General features: G+C 33.6%; 3 protein-coding genes across 4 annotated transcripts; all 3 read right to left on the bottom strand.

Annotated features, from left to right (window-relative positions):
* Positions 1-59: 59 nt before the first annotated feature.
* On the bottom strand, positions 60-8185 carry LOC110656684 (translation initiation factor IF-2, chloroplastic). Of its 2 annotated transcripts, XM_021813592.2 has the most exons (13): positions 8035-8185; positions 6384-7918; positions 6198-6230; positions 5844-5957; positions 5517-5666; positions 5289-5387; positions 5133-5195; positions 4214-4369; positions 4035-4100; positions 3554-3790; positions 2591-2866; positions 1386-1574; positions 60-617 (listed from the first exon to the last, which is right to left on the bottom strand). In XM_021813592.2, the coding sequence occupies exons 2-13, from the start codon at positions 7911-7913 to the stop codon at positions 456-458; spliced, it is 3075 nt and encodes a 1024-aa protein (XP_021669284.2). In that variant the 5' UTR covers positions 7914-7918; positions 8035-8185; the 3' UTR covers positions 60-455. The 2 variants fall into 2 exon arrangements, with proteins under 2 accessions (XP_021669284.2, XP_021669275.2); XM_021813583.2 differs by having other exon boundaries at positions 6384-8176.
* A 5584-nt stretch (positions 8186-13769) lies between these two features.
* Positions 13770-15920, bottom strand: LOC110656659 (CASP-like protein 2A1). Its single transcript, XM_021813543.2, has 3 exons — positions 15617-15920; positions 14303-14420; positions 13770-14200 (listed from the first exon to the last, which is right to left on the bottom strand). The coding sequence occupies exons 1-3, from the start codon at positions 15841-15843 to the stop codon at positions 13925-13927; spliced, it is 621 nt and encodes a 206-aa protein (XP_021669235.2). The 5' UTR covers positions 15844-15920; the 3' UTR covers positions 13770-13924.
* A 1488-nt stretch (positions 15921-17408) lies between these two features.
* On the bottom strand, positions 17409-18611 carry LOC110656652 (probable glutathione S-transferase parC). The gene is made up of 2 exons (XM_021813532.2): positions 18219-18611; positions 17409-17980 (listed from the first exon to the last, which is right to left on the bottom strand). Exons 1-2 carry the CDS (start codon positions 18531-18533, stop codon positions 17636-17638), a joined length of 660 nt encoding a protein of 219 aa, XP_021669224.2. The 5' UTR covers positions 18534-18611; the 3' UTR covers positions 17409-17635.
* Positions 18612-20499: the final 1888 nt, after the last annotated feature.

Below are 20499 nucleotides of genomic sequence, written 5' to 3'. Positions count from 1 at the left end.
TACAGTCGGTGCAGAAACCAACTTTTTAAAAAAAAAAAAAAATTGAGTTAAAACTCAAATGAATACAGAAAATAATTAAAAAAATTTACTTACCTTCTTTGGATGACATTACAAAAGTATTTTTGAGGCATATAATCGTTGAGGAACTTGCAAGCTTGTTCCTTCTTTACATAAAGAAGCTAAGATGTGATATCGATATATACATTCAAATAGAATACAACAATGGACAAAATCACTGCAAGCTCAGACCTCAGACTCCGAAGCACTTGGCACTTTGAAATAAATTGCACGCCAACGCCAACCCATTTATATATTCCTCCTGTTGAGAGCACTGGTTTCATTCGTTGTTTTAACAAGAATTCTTTGCTTTTCTTTTCTTTTTCTTCTTTTTTTTTTTTTTTTCAATCCATCAGGGAAAGCAAATTTGCCAATTTTAAAGCTACATGTATGTTCTTCTACAAGTTAATTCCTGCTTCTTCCAGTGCAGCTGCCATTGAAGCTGATGACTCTTCAAGGGTCCGCTTCTTCTCAACCGTGTTGAAGGCCTCGATAATATCTCCTTCCTCCCAATCATCGTAGTTTTCCATCCCAATGCCGCACTCTAGCCCAGCATTTACCTGCCGAAAAATGAAATGTCGTTCACGGCAAAATTCAATTTATCAATAAGAAGTAGCATATTCTAAGGATGAAACAGTTACAGACAGAAATAGAAATTGGATTTATCCAGTCATTTCATTCAACACAAATTTCAGCTACTCAAGCTTATCTTATGCTTTTACCATGTAATAGCAAAGGGGATTATTGGAATCTCAACTGGTGAATATTAACCACAGATACAACTGATTGTTTATTTTTTGAATATGATGTAAAAGAAAATACCAAACCCCAACTGAGTATCAGAAGTCAATAAAGTTCAACACTTCAACCTTCCACTCCATTGCATGGAATTGCTAAAATATTCAGGACATGAATTGATAAAATGAGCTTCTAATTTCTTCTCTCTAGAATTTAATAGAATAAATATCTCACTGAAAAGTTTCCTATAATGTATTCATTACCTTTCATAAGGAGAAAAAGAAACAGAGAAACTATAGATATCTGATTATTAACTACATTCACCTCAGTGAAGTCTTTAGTTCTAAGCAATTATTACATATTAGAGCAAAATAATTCCTTTCATATGCCTGAATAGAGAATTAATTACCATCTACCCATTTGCATGCATGAAATGTCATTTGAGATCAAAACCAAAATGCAGTTCTAGAAGAGCATGACATAGACAGTATGACTAACTAAATGTAAAGGTTACAGATATTGAAAAATACTAAAACAACATAAATTTGACTACTGTCAGAAAACAGAACTATACTGACTCAAAGTCATACCTCTTTCACAATTTCCTTAACTCGTCTCAGAGAATCAAGAACACCAACATGGACTATCTTTTTATTTCGAATGATTTTAATGCCACAGCCTTTCATTACTTTCCCATCTGTTACCATGCATCCAGCAACACGGCCACTGCCACTGCCAAACACAGCCCGGACTTCTGCTGAGCCAATTGTTTCTTGTTCCTACCAATACACATGCAACTTTCAAGTGTAAATCTTCAATTTTATATATATATTAAAAAAAAAAAACTCAAAGGTCAAAAAAAGCACATGCTCCCTATCCAAGAAAATTCATGGTTTAAATCCAAACTTAACTACAATGATAATCACTATGAACAACTCATGAAGGAACGAGTTCAATGAGAATAAATAGGTGCAAGCAATATCCCTTTGTTGGTAGCAGTGAAACAGAACTTAGTGCACATGGGTTCTTGCATCATGGGGATTGCACAGAACAGAAGTATGCAATCTTCCCCTTGCCTTGCAAGGATGCTGTTTTCTACCTTTCTACCATATGAGCTTGTGATTCCCAGGTTAGAATGGTAAAATCTTACCATTGCACCAAGGCACACTTTCACCTCCAACAAACCAAGAGGGCAGAAAAAGCAAGGAGAATGAGAGATTAACATATAAGAATAGAATTAGATGCATATGCTTCATGGACTAATGGAGATATTGGTGATAAATGTTGTACAGCAGTAACAGAAAGAAATACCAGCATGCCTATTACAGGACATGCTAAACAAGTGTGTCCAAACAAGGGAGGAAACAAGAAAAAAAAATAACAGCAAACTGATTCACTCCTAAGTCAGTAAATAGGTCCTAAGTCCACATATGGAAGGTACCAGAAGCACTTCTTTAGTTTGTTCCAGTATTATGTTCAACGGAGTTAGGAACCACTGACAAAAATTATATGTCCAATTACAAGAAAAAGTCAATTTACCCCATATTCAACGGCTTCCCTTCCTCCACAACTCCCAACACAAAACACGTCATGGAGACATAACTTTGGAAAAACTTTCCACTACCGTTAAAGGTTAAATGGTTTGAAACCTACATTATAACTACTATCCAAACTGTGCACCCTTCCATGTAATAGAACAAGATATTCATTAAATCTGCTGTAAACGTTATCAAAGGCTGCCCAAAAATATTAAAAAGAAAAATAAGGATGTAAAGAATAAAGCTTTTGAATTAACCTCAACAGGTTCCAGAAGTCCTTCCATTGCATTTCGTACATCATCAATGAGATCATAGATCACTCTATATAGCCGAATCTCAACACCTTTGTTTTCTGCATAGCTCTTGACAGAACCTGGCGCTTTGACATTAAATCCCAAAATAATAGCTTCACTGGCAATGGCAAGATCAACATCACTAGTGCTTACATCTCCTGTTGCTTGCAAGAGGAACTTCAAGGTGACGTTATCTTGGGGGAGCACCTGTAAGGCTTGTCTAACAGCTTCAATCGATCCCTAGTCATAAATTGGGAAAAATTTTAGTTTCTTTGCAGATAGTATAACTTCTTGATGATCAATTCAATACATTTTGCTAATAACTCAGTGCAACACAACAAAAATTTACAGGCACTAGCATGCACATATGTGCAAATGTATTTAGTCATCACTGTGGAGCAACAAATGCAGTGTTGTTAAAAGTTTTCATTTACCTTCAAAAGGTTTTGGATCAAATTTGTTGAAATTTAATTAAAGATCAATATATGTTTGTCATAGCTAATGTAAAACTTCCAATAGGTGAAGTAATTTATGCAAATTTTATAAAACCTAATTCTTTGATTACTTTCAATGATTTTTGTTTTATTAGTTGTTTTGTGAATGTATTAGTGAATGCAAATGTTTAATTTTGCATGCATTAGCATTTGGTGATTGTTTCCAAACTTGTGAGTTAAAGCTAATTTGAAACTTGATTGAGAGGAGTGGCATTTGTATATGATCTTTTCAAATATCTTTTTATATGCAAATGAGATTCTACAATCAGGATTTGATAAGGATCCCAAGCATAGCAGAAACTAAAAGCTAGTACATGCATAAAAGCCAAGCCATGTTTCCAACATGTCTTGTTTACAACTCAAACTCACAGTATGATGAAAAAGAAAATGTCATGAGAATTCACTCTTTTCAGCGTTATAAGAAATTGCATACCTGAACGTCAACTTTCATTATAATATTTAGCTGGTGCAAATCTAATCCAGACAACGTTCCTGATGAAACAGCAGACGCTAAAGAAGAAAGTGTGACCTTTCCATCCCTAGCCTTGGCCGATATACGCTCATTACGCAATAATTCCGCACGTGCTTCAGCCCTTTCACGTGCAATATCAAGGGAGGCAACAACTTCGAATTCGTCACCAGCAATTGGTACGTTACTCAATCCAATAACCTATAGACAGTAGTGCAAGATATTTTTAAGGTAAGTTAGTAATAGCCACACAAGTCAACTGATTTGAAAACCATGGAAACAACTTCAATAGAAGGCATCGTACTGCCCACTTTTCTCAATCTCTAATTTTAGCATATTTTGCAAGCTACTGAACCTACAAACAAGCTAGCAAGCTACCACTCAAAAGTGAATAAAGATGACACAACAGTATGAATAAAATGTACAGAGAAAGAAATAAACAAACCTGTATAGGAATAGATGGCCCAGCTTCATCAACTCGGTTTCCACTATCATCAAATAAAGCTCGCACCTGACAATGGGCATAAATTCTACAAGATGGATTAGCTTTTCAAAATTAAACATTTAGATTACATTAAGCTGTATAAAGGAAGTTCCTGAAGTTTCGAACTCCAAATAACCAACCTTGCCAAAGGCTTCTCCACAAACCACTACATCCCCTCTTTTAAGTGTGCCATTCTGTACAATAAATGTAGCTACTGGTCCTTTAGATTTATGAAGACCTGCCTCAATAACAGTACCCTTCGCATTTCTGTGAGGATTAGCCTTCAACTCCTGTAACTGAAACAATCAGGCATAGGTCAGAACACAAAGATGGTGAATAACTAGTAAGAAATACAGACTAAATGCCTAAACTACACTAAAACGTTTATAGGACATGGCACTCCAAGCCACAAGGATGATGAAATAAAAATAAATAAATAAAAATAAATAAAAAAAAACCTTGCAATGGGAAAAAATGATGACAACCTAACAGTAAGTTCACTGCTATGTTAGCCATAGCATCAACACAAGCATTAATTTCCCTGTATCTACGTGCAAATTTTTAAATACACGCTGCATCCTTTTAATTCTTGGGAATCTTTCAGAGGTAATACCTTAAATCCTACTGTATCTATAGGCATTGCTGCAGATATATAGGAAGCTAGTTGCTCCAACTACGTAACTCTGTGCATACATATATTTCTGGATGCCTTTTTGCTGCTCTACTCATTAAATCAGATACAGTTTAATTCAAAAGCCATTACGAGCCCACATGGGCAACTTCAAGTCAAGAGCCAATTATAAGATATCGATGTTAGAAAAAAGGTTATTCTTTCAATGACAACTGCAGTCAGCAACTGCTAGTAAATATTCCTAGATATACTGTCCTGCTGAAGGGGTCAGCATGGATTGTGTGGGTGTAAAGGAGATGTCACAACCATCAAAAAATATATTAAGTCAAATATCACAACAAAACACCAAGCAGACTACAATTATATCGTTGCATATTGCAAGAAAACACCAACACCAACTAGGTGGCAGCCAATTAAATTTAACTGACCTCAGCAACAAGCATAACAGTTTCTAACAAATCATATATGTTATCCCCCTTGAGAGCACTGATCTGTTAAGAGGAGATAGCAGAATATAAGCATCAACCCAGAAAGTATAAAGCACAAAGGACAGATGCAATAAAGATAAAAGGGTTAAAAAACACCTGAACCATTGGGATGTCACCACCCCAGTCTTCTGGCATGAGACCAATTGAAGAAAGGTCTTGCATGACTCTTTCTGGATTAGCTCCATCTTTATCTATCTGGCGAGGACAAAAAAAAAAAAAAATGACATCAATAGAGAATCAGCAAGTCCGTATGAAAACCATATGCATTTTCAAGTGCAAAAAGCTCCATTCTGAGAAATAGAAAACCCATTGTGGTTGGCACACCTTATTTATAGCAATTACAATCGGAACTCCAGCCGCTTTGGCATGAGCTATGGCCTCGTTTGTCTGAGGACGAATCCCATCATCAGCAGCCACCACAATAATTGCAATATCTGTCACCCTTGCCCCACGAGCTCTCATTGCACCAAATGCCTACAGGAGCGGATAATATAGATATCATCTAAAGGCAAGGAGGTAGAAACATGTTACAGCACACAGTTGAGTTTATAAAACACATTATAAGTCAGTTGCTCAAACAATGATTAATGCACACTAGATATAATCTATCAAGTCTTTAACCATTTCACAAAAAATAAAATCACTGCTTACCTCATGCCCAGGAGTATCAAGGAAAACACAAGGTTGCAACTTCCCATCAACAGGTACCAGAACTTTATATGCTCCAATTCCTTGTGTAATCCCACCAGCTTCTGAGGATGCCAACTGTAAATATATAGCCATCAGGATTCAGTTAAATGATCAGTATGTCATGCTAGAACTGACCGAATATAGCTTCAGAAATCAATTAACCCAATATCAATCTCACAATTAAACAAATACTATACTTAATTACAATGGAACAGCAGAATAGCTTAGAAAAATGAAAAGTTCAAATTTATTCATGGGCATCAAGAGGAAAACAAATGAAAAAGTAGTATCAAGGTGATGAAGTTTTCTACATACCCTGCTTTTACGAATGTAATCCAATAAGGTCGTCTGCCATACAAATAAACATTGAACAGGTATTAGCAAAGTCTTTCAAAGATATAAAACTTTCCTTTCAAATTCAAATTCAGATTCAAATCAAGGATGAGGAGAGGAAGAAGAAGAAGAAGAAGAAGAAGAAGATAGAAAATGCTAATGGTCTACCTTGCCATGATCCACATGCCCCATTATAGTTAGGACAGGAGGCCTCTCTTCCAGTTTGTCCAGATCATCTTCATCAAGAATTTCCCTTTTTCTTGCCATTTCTTCAAATCTAACAGGAGCAGCATCTATGACCTCCACATCATACTCCTTGCATACCATCTTTACCATGTCCTTGTCCAGAGTTTGCACCCCATCAGGTCTAATCCCCTTTGAGTACAGATACCCAAGAATTTCACCTTCACTGATTGCCAAGTTGTAGGCTAACTCCTCAATCAGCATACCTTTTTCCCCAATTTCTAAAATTTCTACTTTGACAGGAGCTGCCTCTTTGGCAGCCTGGAGTCTAGCAGCCTTCCGGCTAGCCTTACTCCATTTCCTTCCTTTCCTTGCAGTAGCTGCACCTGGAATAGGGACATTGAGCTCCGATGTGTCCTCATCAGGAATCTCAACATCATCATCATCAACAATTCGTCTCCGTGGTCCTCCAGGTGAAACACTTTTCTTTCGGTCTTTGAACCTCCCAGGGGCAGGGCCCTTTCCTGGTTTTGTAGGGGCTAAAACTGCCCGAGCAATTATAGGATCAACAACAGGTTTTTTGCGGGCAAATTTGTCAACTAAAATGGGCTGCCGTCCAGTACTTATTTTAGCACCCAAATCAGCTTCATCATTAACTGGTGGCTTTGGAGCTGCCCCCACATCCTTCAGGATAACAGGTTTTTTCATCATAGGAGGGGGAGCGACAGATGGCTTAGCCTGTAATTTGGGTTGAGTTCTCTGGGGAGGCTGCACAGGCCTTAAAGGAACAGTAGGTTGAGATTCTAACTTTATCCCTTCCCCTGGTATAGGTTCTTCTTCTTTCACAAGCTTATTATTAGTCTTAGGAACTTCCTTCACAACTTTTTGCACACTTGCCACAGTGTCCCCTTTCCGCCACACACTCTTCAAAGTTTTAGTTTTGCGAGAAGCCGCAGGATTGCCAGATTTAGCAACTCTCGAATTTGCACCCATGTTAGATGATGATATTTTATTTACATTTCCATTATCTTTCCTAGTAGTGCTAGGACTTGGCTTATAAGTTTCAAGCTTTTCAGCCTTCTCCAACACCTCACCAAGAGACTCAATCACCTCATTCCTCTCTCGTTCATCATCAGAATCCCTCGAAGTGTCCAACTCAACAGAGCTCATACCTAAAAGGGATTCACCTTTAGAGACTAGAGAAGCAGATTTCAAGACAGGCTTAGGAGCAGGCTTAAGCAAGACTTCGCTATCAACATCAACACTGCTGCTTGGTCTAAATGAATTATTAGAATCAAGAGACACGGCATTGCCTTGGTCAGCAATGAAATCTGTGGTGGTGACAGAGTATTTACAAACACAGTGCCATCTCTTGGCACTCCTAAAACTCCGTTTAGATAAAGAAACTCTCCGAACAAGTGAAGATGAAGAATAACAATAAGAAGAAGGAGAAGATTCCCATGAACTAGTGACGCTAAAGCTTCCTAAGCTAATCAAGGAAGCCAAAGACGGCATGCTTCCTACAAGAACCACCATGGAACCCATCAAAAACCCATCGAAATGGGTATCTAAACAGAGAATTTAAAAAGAATTCGACAAATCAATCGAAACAATAAGGAATGGTAATAGCACTTACCTCTCTTCTCACGCAAACTTTGGGAATTCTTAGAGAAAGAGAGAGAGGACAGAGAGATATATTTGGGGGTGACGAAAAAAAGCCGAAAATGGGAATTTGTGTGGCTGCCGCTGCTCTCTGCCTGTTAAAATTTGTCCATGCGATAAGGCTTTAAAGGTTTTCATGGATTTTTATGCATTCCTTTTTATAGTCAATTTTGCCTTCTTTTGTTTTTTTTTTTTTTTTCCTCCTTTTAATAAAAAAATAAAAATCATAATATAATAGTTTTTCTTTTTTATAATTATAAAAAATATATTATTAAATTATTTAATAAATATTCTAGTAATTTTATCTTATATTTTAATAAAATATATTATTAAAACTAAATATAAAATAGATTTAAATATAAAAAATATAAATATTTTATTATCTTACCCTATACTTTAAACAATTCAAATAATTTTTATTTCTTCATTTGCTTTTTTTTTTGCAATTTTTATGTTTTATCTGTCATTTTATTATTTTTTACTCTTGTTAATACACTTACTTTGATATCAATAAAAATATACCACAATTCATTATCCAATAAAAGAATTCCAATCATATAATAATCATTTATAAATAGTGAATGGAATACAAAATCTTTTTCAGGGCAAAATAATACTATAAATAATACAATAATTAAAATTTTAAAAATTGAAATTTTTAGATAAAAAAATAATAATATAAAATGAATTTTCAATATTTAATGGTATAATTAATATAATTATATTTTCAAAGTATAATTAATTATAAATAAATAATAATTTTTAAAATTAAAATATATTTTTATCCAATATCATATTTAATAATTATATAAAATATTAATTTTTAAATTTAAAAATATATTAATTGATCTAATTAAAATATAGAAAAATATAAACAAAAATTCAAAAATTAAAAATATTAAACAAAGAGAGAATCAATTATTTCTATTCAATAATATAGATACAAATATAGATATAGATAGATATATATCGAAACTAAAATTTTAAAAAATTAGGATTGCTAATTAAACTATTGTAGTAAATTAATAATTGTTTAATGATTAAAATTAATTAATTTTATAAATAAAATTTATATATATTTAAAAATTTAGATGTCACAACCCAACTTATGGACCGGACAGGCACTTGGACCTGGGCCAGCCTAAAGCCCCCGAGACCCGTAGTAAGCCTAACTGTTCATTAACCCAACTCTAAGGCCCATTTGGGCCCAATATCAAGAATCCAACCGGACAGAGTCCAGCCATAAAATGGACCTTTCAACGAGGAGTTTTTGACTCACCCGACCTGTAAACACAATAAACAATCCATTGGGGAGCTCAGCTCACCCTCCACATACTCATATCATCATAAAGATAAATGGGAGCTCAGCTCCCTCATCCAGTCCATCAAACATACATATAATAATTTTACAGGTCCACATGACAATTTATATTACAGACCCGAATCATTTAAATATCTCTAACACATGCGGAAATTCTAGGAGTAAATAAAATTACACAAATATTGATAAAACAACCTGCGAAGGAGAAAAGCAGGTTAACCACAATAAAATCCTCCTGTAGCCTGAAAAAAATATTGAACAGGAGTGAGCGTTCGACTCAGAGAGTAAAATATCAATTTTAACCATAATCTCTATAACTATCTAAAACTAATACACCCTGTAGAGTGAAATACAACATCAACAACATTTTCACATCATAACATCAAAAAGGTAATTTGGAGCACTCACGCATCCTGTAACATCAATCATAATATATGGGAGCTGATCCCCTATACAGCTCTCTTAAATCCAACCTGGTGCCAGCGAAGAACTCAGCTCGGACTTCCACTTAATAACAAAATCGGGGTCCCAGCGAAGAACTCAAGCCGTGTCTACCCTGAATGACCGGGTCCCAGCGAAGATCTCAAGCCGTGTCTACCTGTCCTATCCATAGTCCACACCACATCACACGCACGCCAACGCACGCACACTGCTCCAAATTACCGCAACAACATCCATGGCACGCTAACAGTTATGAATGCAACATAAATCGTGCCTAGAGTTTAACTACATAAATATATGCATATAAGTGATGCATGGGCATACTTGAACATATAATAATATCGAAATTACAATTAAAATTAATATTTTACTCACAGACTTAACAACGGTCACTGTAGCGGCTGGGCGGAGGAAGAAGGCTGTCCCGGCTCACCTGACAATTACATTACATTTATTTAATACAAATGACTCAATACAAATCAAGAAAAACACCAAATACGTCATAAGTCGTGCCGAAAATCTGGCAGAGTCTCCCCTATATCTAGGACCTACCCAACCTGCAAAATGGCTCAAAACACACTTCTATATTTACAATCCATATATCCACAGCTCAATCATATCACACAGCCCCTCCTGGGCCCATCAAATCAATCATCTATCACAATGTGTAAAATTTCAATTTAGTCCTTATAATTGAACATTTTTGCAAAAACTATCCAAATAAGCTCTAAAAATTCTAAAACTTTGCCTCGGGTTCCTTAGCAATATTACTAAGCTATTGCAAAAAGAATAATAATTTTCTAAGCTACCACGAATATTTTATGGATTTTTAATCCTATTTAAGCACTAAAAAATTACGAAAAAGTAAGGTTCGGGTTTACCTTTGCCGATTCCGACTTCGGGAACGCGCTCGGAACGTCTGACAATGGGGGGATAGCCAAAACCTCAATCCAATTCGGAGACTTTTTCCGATAACGGGTCTGTCTGGCCAGAAATTCACAAACCCGGACAATTGTCGAATTTCCGTGAATTGAAAATATCTACACGAAGCCCACAACACGGGGGTTAGTACATAAATTTTTCAGAATTTTCTAAGCTCATTTAATGCTCGGAAAAATACTGCGAAGTTCCGTGGGACCCACCGAAAAATGGTGTTGAAAAAATTCGAAATTTATGTCGCCGCGAAGCTCTCGACGAATGGAGCGCTCTGGTACTCTCGTTTTTCTCGTAGGATTCACGGTTTGCGAGAAATCTAGCCTAAAAGTCAAAATGGGCTAAAAACTTCCCGAGTAAAAATCGGACCAACCGCTCGATGGATTTCGGTGTTCTTGGTGTCTATGGAAAGCACTCGTCGAGTAGATGAGTTTAGACACAAGACCCGGTCCGATTGGTGGCCAGATCGGCCGGGAAAGTCAAAAAGTCGCGCGCGCAGGGGAGGACGTTCGCGCGCGTTTTCCGGCCGTTAGGGGCGGCGGCCGGTCGGCTGGGACGGCTGGGAGGTGGCGCCGGCGAGCTGGGGAGGCAGGGGAGGTGGCGGTGCGGCAAGGGGAGGAGGGAGGAGGGAGGAGAGAGAAAAGAGAGAGAGAAGGGGAGGAGGTCGACACGCGCGGGAGGAAGAAAAAGGGAAGGGAGCCGGTCCGATTCGACCGGTTCGATTCGGCCGGTCCAATTCAAGATACAAAATTTTGAATTTTTACTCTACCTCGGGACCGAAAATGAGGTCCAAAAATTCCGAAAAAATTCCAGAAAACTCAGAAAAATTTGTAGACTCTAAATATATTTTTAGTTTTGCCACGTGGTCTTTAAATTAATTTTTAAAAATCATCAAAGTTTATATTTTCGGAAAATCGAACCCGATTTTTAAAATCTGAAAAATCTCAAAAGAATTCCTAAAATTTAAATAAAATTAAAATACCAAAAATACTCATAAAATTTAAAATTTTGGGGTGTTACATTAGATATCAAATATGAAATATTATTTGTATTCTATTAATGAAATGAAGGAATTTCACATTCATTTAATTTAAACACTGTGCAAATTTTGTAGTTAAGCGGTATTAAAGTGATTTTTAAAATTATTAAATTAATGAAAAAAATTATAATTTATTCTTTTAAGAAGTAACAATATTATTTGTATTTCTTTAGTTTTGCCTGAACATACAAATGGTTTCATTAATCATTATCATTTTTTTAATTAATTTAACTATAAATAAAATTTAGATCTAAAATTTTATAATTTTAAAGATAAATTATAAATTTAAAAATAACTCTAATAATATTATTAAATATTATTTTCTTTGGAGAATGCTTTTGGATTGTCTACTAATTGATACTTACAATGTGCGTGCTTATAAACAAGAACTGAGTACATGTGTGCAGTGCCCATTGGAACATTAGATTTTCTTTTTTAACTGCAAATATTAATTATTGCATTTTAAACTTACAAATAAAAGAGAAATTAGAGACTCACACATTAAGCCATACAATAAAATAAGCCCAAATCATGGTAGCGCATCCTCAATCTAAGAACCTTAAACAAACAAAAATGGAAACAGGACCAAGATAGCCATTCATCTGCCAGAACAAGCTTGATCACCAATTTGGAAAATGGGAAGAGAAACAAGGAGCACAATACAGCTGGCCTAGAGGGCAATGTAAATAAAAGTCAATGATCTAAGCACCTGCATCTTCCTCGAAAGTTCATCATTGACAGCCCATTCATGGGAATGAAAACAACAAAGCTAAAGCACCACATAATCATTGAAGCTCAAAACTATGGCACTTAGAAGAAACAGAGACTCGTATAAAAAGAAATGAAAGAGAAAAGAGAGAGCTAAGTTGGCGTCTGACTCTCTTGTAACGAAGAGGGCAACCATAGCCCATGGAAGGCTCGGATTCCTCCTTCCTAAAAACCACTACATGAAGTACAGCCCCAGGTCACAGGCAACTCTTAGTACAGAATACCAAGAAAACTTCACATTTGATTTCCTCGGCTAATATTCCTAGCTTTTGGTGGGCTTCTCTTATCAAGCCCTTGCTATCGGTGACGTTTTGCCAATTTTTTTGGTATTGACGGCGCTGGGAAGGAAAACTCCTAAGTTGGCTTAGTTTGCTTCATCCATGGTTTGTTTTCTTTAGGGGCGGGGCTTGGCGTGTTTGGGCTTGTTCAATGATAGGGGACAAGATTAGGAGAATGAGGCATAGACCTAAAATTGTGTAACAAATCTCTATACTTGTTTGCCCAATGGGCCATGAAACGCATTTTAATTTGCATGCAAAAAAAAAAAAAAGGACAACGGCAATTAGAGGAGAGGGAAGTGATATGAAGAGATGAGCAAGAAAAGTTGGCTAACAGAATTAGTTATAGTTAACCAATTAGTTGAGTCAACCACTTTGTGTTAAGTAATTAATTAGTTGGCTAAAATTGATAATTCATAGGATGGTTATAACTCTTTTATAATAAATTTTAAGAGTTATTTTTGTACTTTAAATATTGTAACAAAAATATATCTGAATCTAAAAATATAATACAAAATTTCATAAATTTTAAAATTTTATATAATAAAATTTTTTTAATTTTCAATAGTCGATTTATAAGTAATATGCTGAGATGACAATCTAAAGTGATGATAACATTGACAATTACTACTTTTTTTTATTAAAATTTTTCTAATCAATTATTATATATCTAGTGCTTCATTATCCGATTGATATTTATTTCATGGTTGATTTATAAAGAAAATCATAACTGATTTTATCACTGTCACATTGAGGATTATCCTCATTATGACTATGTATTTTATAAATTAATTATTAAGAATCAAAATAATTTTATTGTGAAAAATTTTAAAATTTAAGAAACTTTATGTTTCATTTTTAAGTGAAATTGATCCCCTTCTATACATTAGCTTTAAGTATAATTGTAATTAACTTGCATGAGAAGTATATATGTAAAGCTTCTTATTTGGTAGATTAATTTCAAAGTTTAAACACATATCAAGTACAAGAAAGTCCAAAGCTCACACAAAAGCAAACCAACAACAACTGTTATTGACCATAGATATCCAACCAAGCAGGCGGTGGTGGTGGCCGGAGGTGATAATTAGCCTTGAAAGCCGGCAATCTCAATGCCCTTACCAGGGTTGCTTATAGCTGGTGCACTAAATCTGCTGAAAAGTTTGTATGAGGAGAGAAGCGAAAGCAGTATATAGCAAGCTACTACAGCAAATGTAATGATTGCAGATGCTGTGGCCTTGTGACAGAATCCCCCAAACGATACACAAACTGCACTCCAAGTGATGGATGTGTCTCCCTTTCGTGCCAGGTACAGCACCTCCACCGATACCGCAGCCGCCGCCAGAATTATGTATGTTAACACCTACATATGTACATATTCAAAATATATACTTAAGAATTATTAACATCACATGCAGTAAAGGTTTTGAAGCAATCTTCTGAAATTGAACTAAATATAATTAACCTGATCAAGGAAGAAGAATGTCCAGGCTTTGGACATGGTGGATGGTCGAGGCATTGCTACAATCACAGCCGAAAGAAGGGAATAACCAGCACATATGCCATTGGCATGCACCAAATACCTGCATTAATTATATGATTATTCACCCATATAATTTCTTTTCAATTTTATATGTCAGAATACTCAAATTTAAATCTGTATGCTTTTAATTATCAAAAAAAGAATAATAAAAAATAATAATAAAAAAACTAAAATATACATGCTTTAAAATATGCATAGATCTTTATATTGTTTTATTTTCACCCTTGATTTTGGTATAACTAAAAAATTGAATTATTTATTGAAATTAAAGGTATAGACTCTTTATTATCTCTTTATTTGATTTGTTTTTTTTAACCCAATTCTCCGATCTTATTATTTGTTCCATAATAAGATTGAAGATAAATTTCTCTTTAATTGCGTGATATTATATATTAAAAAAAATTTATTAAAAATTTCTTTATATATAATAATGAAAATAGATTATCAAAAAGTGTTTAATGCATGTTAATCGATCAGATTATTTCGGATTGTAAATCTTTTTTTTTTTTATCTCAGAGTTACCATTTTATTACACGTTAGTTGAACCCATTGAGAAAAGCTTTGAACTTTTGATGTTTTTATTTATTTAAAATTAATAAAAATATATATTTTATTAAAAAAATAATAAATATTTATATTATAGATAAAAATAATATTTATAAATTTTTATTAACTACAATTATTATATAACTCACTCCTCTGTAATTTATACTGTGTCCGTCTTTGAATATAGAGACTGACCAGGGAAAAGATTACATGATGATGAGAGCATAACAATAAAAATATATAATTAAATATTATAATAAAATAATATATATATATTTTTTTTTTTTTCTTTTCCTCTATTTAAAGATATGGTTGAACCCACTACTTGAGGTGGAGGGAGATGACAGCTCTTATTAGGACAAGAATAGGCTGGCCCCCACACATGGATAGATAATTGAGCCTTATTATTGTTATTTTAATATGAAATTTGAATTACGTAGTAGTAGTCTCACAATTACCACTCTATCAATTAAAAAATTTATAATTTGATCGTTATTGAAAAATCAAATTAATTTCATATATAAACTTCATTATCTTAGTAATCATTTTTTCTTTTCAAATCATTTACTACTTTTAACAAAAAATTTTATTTTCAAATATATATATTGATTCCGTTAGTGAAAAGATTAATTACTATTGATCTTCTGAATTTTAAAGAATATTGAAGAGAGGGGGTGGAAATGAAAAAACCTGAAAGCACAAAGATCAGAGTAAGAGAGGGAGCCAAAGTCATTGGTCTGAGAATTCTTGAGCATGAGGACTAGGGCTGAGATACACAAAGCCATTGGGACGAGACGCAGAATGGTCTCAGCTGTGCGCATGGGGCTGCTTGCTGCTTCCTCTTTCTCATCTGTCGTCGAACCCATCAACCCCATGGGCGAGCTGCCTGCACCTCCTACTTTGCTGCCTTTATCCATCTCTCTCTCTCTCTCGCTCTCTCTCTCTTTCTACTTTTTCTGAGGGAAATGCTGCAAATGGTGTAGAGAGTCGCAGCTGACTAAAGAAGATGTAGAAAGGGGTTATTAATGGAGAGTAGGTGGGGGTGGATGAGAAGCATTCAATGCCATTACTCGTTAAGAGAAGGTCACACATACCTAAGTCCATTAGAGACTCATCAAGTCTTGTCCCAAATCATTCTCTCTCTTTCTTCATGAATTTTGTGCATAGGCGGGCGAAGCTAGGATAATCCATACAGTTGTAAAAAAAAACCTCCTTCCCTCATAAATTTACAAGTTTATTTCATTTTCTATACATCCTATATTATAGATCATTGATTTATTAATTTATTAATATATTTTTATTTAATATGTGTTAACAAATAAATTATAAACTTTATTAATTTTATGAATAATTTAATAATATAAATTATTTAATTTTAATGAAATAATATTAATAAATAATGGCATATTTTAAAAATTAAATGAAATTATTATTTTAAATATATTATTTAAGAAATAAGATAATGTTTAATTATATTACATATTTGATTAGTTGTTTACTAACATAAAAAATTTAACATAATAAAATGATAATTATGTAACTTAATTAATAATAGATGTAATGATCATTATCACCACCACCACTACTTTTATTTTCTCACAACCATCATCACCATCCTATTACCACCATTACTATTATTATAACTTTATCATTATTATCACCATTTAATTATTGTCACCCTTACTACCACCTGGCAGTTACCACCATCGCTATCTCACTTTGTAGCCACTACCACCACTTAACCACTACACTACTCTATTACTAATCACTATAACTATCATAACTTATTAATAACATTATAAATAAATTAAATATTAAAATAAAAATTATCATTACATTACACTACTTATTTATATTTTTATTTTATAATCAAATTGAAAAATATAATGATAATTACATTACATTATCTTATAATTTTAATTACATTATATGATTAAGTATATTGCATTGTGTTACGCTTTACCAAATATAATTAAATTTATTCATATAAATGGAGAGAGCAGCGTTACAATAATAAAAGAGGGAAATATATATATATATACATATATATAGCCTGACACATATCGATCAATGTTATAAAAAATCAAGTACATGTGAAAGGGCTTTAGACATGTGCCATTGAAATGCAGCTGATGCCGTGTTTCATACTTCCTAGTGTGCACGTTTGATGTCTTTTTTCTATTTATATCATAAGGTTTGATGTTTCCTTGATACTGAGCACGATGAATATCTGCTATTAAAGAACCTAAACAATTTAGGAAAAGCTTCCGATAATACAGAGAATGTTATCCTTGAATATGCGTGATTTAACCATCTCCATGTTGAAGATAACATTTTCATATGCTAGCATGAATCTTTTTGTGCTAAAGGAAAACACCACCATGAGCCAAGGAAAAAACAATAATAATAACAACCGGAAGGACAAGCTTAGCCTGGCTGATTCAGTAGCTAAAGGGCATGTTCTCTCCGGTCCCTCAATCCCTTAAAAAGAAAAATGCATTTCTCCACAAATACTTAGTTACATGCATAGATAAAAGGAAAAACACATAATACAAGCTATGGCAGCCACAACTAAATGCCCCCCACTCGTCACTCCCACAAGCAATGGAAGTTCCTTCCACCTTAATAAATACCAAGCAAGAGTCACAGCCAATTATTTAAAATACAAAGCACACACAACAGGAAATATACATATCATATTTCTTCCTACTACTCGATCCCTAAATTCTTTCTCATCATCAGGACAAATTCATAGACCTTTTGTTGGTCAGGAAGGGACTCGGATATAGATTCTTTCTGCATGCACCTCTTAGCCCAAGCTATCAGAACAGGACACTCGGGCTCTATGCTGAAGTTGCCACAGGTCTCATAGGCATAAAACCAGCAATAAAATGGTATGAGTACAACATCCACATATCCAATGGTCTCCCCACCAAAATAAGGCTTGTTTCCAAGCTCAACTTCCAACAACTTAAGGGCGTCAATGAATTCCTTCTTGGCTGCCTCCAGCTCTTCTCCTTTTGTAGCCCATGTCTTCTTCCCAATATCATATATCTGCAGTGCATATCAGAAGTGAATTAACTAACTAGCACCTGGATTTCATTTTACAATGATCAATAAACCCTTTAAAATCTAATAATTAACACTCATTTCCATTAGAAATTAAAGAGAATCAATTGCTATAATATTGCAGAAGATCTCCCCTAAGAAAAAAAAATCCTAGACAAGTTCTCTCTCTTTCTTGCTGAAAAAGAAAGCAAATTCACACACACACACACACATATATATATACCTTCTTGTCGACAAAATCAGCCCAGAATCTAGCCTGGGCTCTCTGGTAAGGATCGGAGGGCAGGAGAGGAGACTTATCGTTCCACGCTTCATCAACATACTGGACAGCAACAAGGGACTCGCAAACGGGTCTTCCGTTGTGAATGAGAACAGGAATCTTCTTGTGAATTGGGTTCATCTGCAAGAGAAGAGGGCTCTTGTTCCTCAAGTCCTCATCTCTGTACTCATACTTGACACCCTTCTCAGCCAATGCTATTCTGACCCTCATCCCAAAAGGGCTCGGCCAGAAGTCCAAGAGGATCACTTCATTAGCCATTTCAGTTTGGCTTAGCTACATTATCACTGCGAGTGGACTCTGCTAGCGTAGGAGAAAATGCAAATGGAAGTGGTGGAAGTGTACGTGGATTAATATAGCAGATTTTTTTTTTTCTATTTTTTTACTAAAGATTCGATTCGATTGGAATTACAGTAGAATATTCTCTATATTATTCTTTTAAAAATAATTAAAGATATTTGATTTAATATTACAATTTTTTTTATTTTTTATATTGAAGATATTTGATTTATACAACCTATTAAAAATTTCAAATTGTTAAATAAATAAACAATAAACTCAATAACATTTTATAATGGGTATTATTGTATTTTACTCAGAGACAGATCCACTTGAATAAAAAAGAGACGTCAATTCATTTTTTTCTAAGTCACCCTTACATATTTATATATTTATTTAAATTAATCTCTTAAAAATATAAATATTAATATCAAAAATTAATTAATTGAGTAAATTATTATATGTTTATAGATTTGTAGCATATAGGACAGATCTTATTTTTTCTAAATTTAAGATTTAAATATTTTTATATAAATATTAAATATATTATTTTTTAGTACTTTAAATATATTATATAATTTACTTATATGTTAACCTTTTTTTTTTTTATCCACCACTGATTTCAGTACATGAAAGATATATATATATTTTTTGGCAAAGTACATGAAAGATATCAATTTAAGATATTTTAGCCAAACAATAAACCAAAACCTCACAAACAAAAACTGACAAGTTAAATTTCAAAACAAATCAATTTTATTTTTAAATATAAAATAGCCCCTAAAAATCTAAAATTTCAGCCAAGAATAAATAAATAAAAAATAATAAATTGAGTAAATTATATTTATTATTAAAAATAAAATATCAAAAGTTTTATAAATTACAAAATAAAAATATAGTAACTTTAAAATTAAATTTATATATATAATATTTATAGGTGAAGTTTGCTCAATAATTTTAGGGTTTGTTTAACAATATTAAATGTTATCTATTTAATATTAATAGTTAGTGGTTAATAGTCTATATAATAATTTAAAATTAAAATATTTAATAAAAATAATTAATAAAATCTCTAAAATTTAAGAAAACTTGAGAGAATAATGTCCCCTTAACCTCTTATAAATAAAAATGAAAAATGAAAAGAAATATTTTAACCGTAATATCTCCGTGACGTGAGGTAGGCATATTGCCACCATGGTCTTTGTTAAGGTCGTGGAAAATTAGATGGACCATTTAGAAACGAAAATGATTGATGTATTGACCCCCACAATGACTGGGACGGACCAGGGTGGGGGGCAATGGTGTGGACCCGGCCGAGGCGCATTCAACATCAATTTTGAGCCGAAAACGCCGATTTTATCAGCCTCACGATTTTGGACCGATTAAGTTTGTAATGATTTTGGTTCCAAACAATTTCGTTCCCAAATTAGATTTTATAATAGTTTTGAGTTTAACAAAGTCATATATATATATTTATAAAAGAAAAGGTTAAAAAAAATTCAAATATTAAGTAAAAGAGCAAGCGTTGATTCAGTGTTCGGCACCTATCACTAGCATAATCCATTCCCTTTTTAAGTCTTAATTCCAACAAACATTATGCTTAACATTATCAGTATATGCTTAAATGAAATGAGAGAAAATTTTATAAAATAAAGTAATGAAAGTTAAAGTAGCAAAATTTTTTCAACCCTCTAATTTGATGGGTTGAAAAAGTGAAATTTTTTGAAGTTTTGAACCCTGAAAACCTTATATTCTTTAAAATACCTCCTCCCCAAACAAGTATGATACTTTATAAGCCCATCATTTACATTAAAAAACTTCTTCCCAAATAAGCTGTAAAGAATTTCTTTTTGATATATACATCCATTTATATTTAATTCCAATTCATTGTGAATTCAAAATATAAATATTATGAGTCACATCGTACATATTGCATTTTAAATTCATA

Source organism: Hevea brasiliensis, chromosome 15 (genome assembly GCF_030052815.1).
Source record: "Hevea brasiliensis isolate MT/VB/25A 57/8 chromosome 15, ASM3005281v1, whole genome shotgun sequence".
NCBI classification, from domain to species: domain Eukaryota; kingdom Viridiplantae; phylum Streptophyta; class Magnoliopsida; order Malpighiales; family Euphorbiaceae; genus Hevea; species Hevea brasiliensis.
Note: the sequence above shows the minus strand (reverse complement) of the source record. Positions and strands in the feature narration are given on the sequence as shown.

What these genes read in the sequence shown, in the direction of transcription:
- LOC110656684 (XM_021813583.2), bottom strand. Translation starts at nt 7,943, where the DNA reads ATGGGTTCCATGGTGGTTCTTGTAGGAAGCATGCCGTCTTTGGCTTCC. An exon ending in TTGTAATTGCTATAAATAAG is followed by an intron (nt 5,388 to 5,516) that starts GTGTGCCAACCA and finishes TGTCCTCGCCAG; the next exon opens with ATAGATAAAGATGGAGCTAA. An exon ending in CTGTTATGCTTGTTGCTGAG is followed by an intron (nt 4,370 to 5,132) that starts GTCAGTTAAATT and finishes TGATTGTTTCAG; the next exon opens with TTACAGGAGTTGAAGGCTAA.
- LOC110656659 (XM_021813543.2), bottom strand. Translation starts at nt 15,843, where the DNA reads ATGGATAAAGGCAGCAAAGTAGGAGGTGCAGGCAGCTCGCCCATGGGG. An exon ending in TCTGATCTTTGTGCTTTCAG is followed by an intron (nt 14,421 to 15,616) that starts GTTTTTTCATTT and finishes TAATTAATGCAG; the next exon opens with GTATTTGGTGCATGCCAATG. An exon ending in CATTCTTCTTCCTTGATCAG is followed by an intron (nt 14,201 to 14,302) that starts GTTAATTATATT and finishes GTACATATGTAG; the next exon opens with GTGTTAACATACATAATTCT.
- LOC110656652 (XM_021813532.2), bottom strand. Translation starts at nt 18,533, where the DNA reads ATGGCTAATGAAGTGATCCTCTTGGACTTCTGGCCGAGCCCTTTTGGG. An exon ending in CTGATTTTGTCGACAAGAAG is followed by an intron (nt 17,981 to 18,218) that starts GTATATATATAT and finishes TATGCACTGCAG; the next exon opens with ATATATGATATTGGGAAGAA.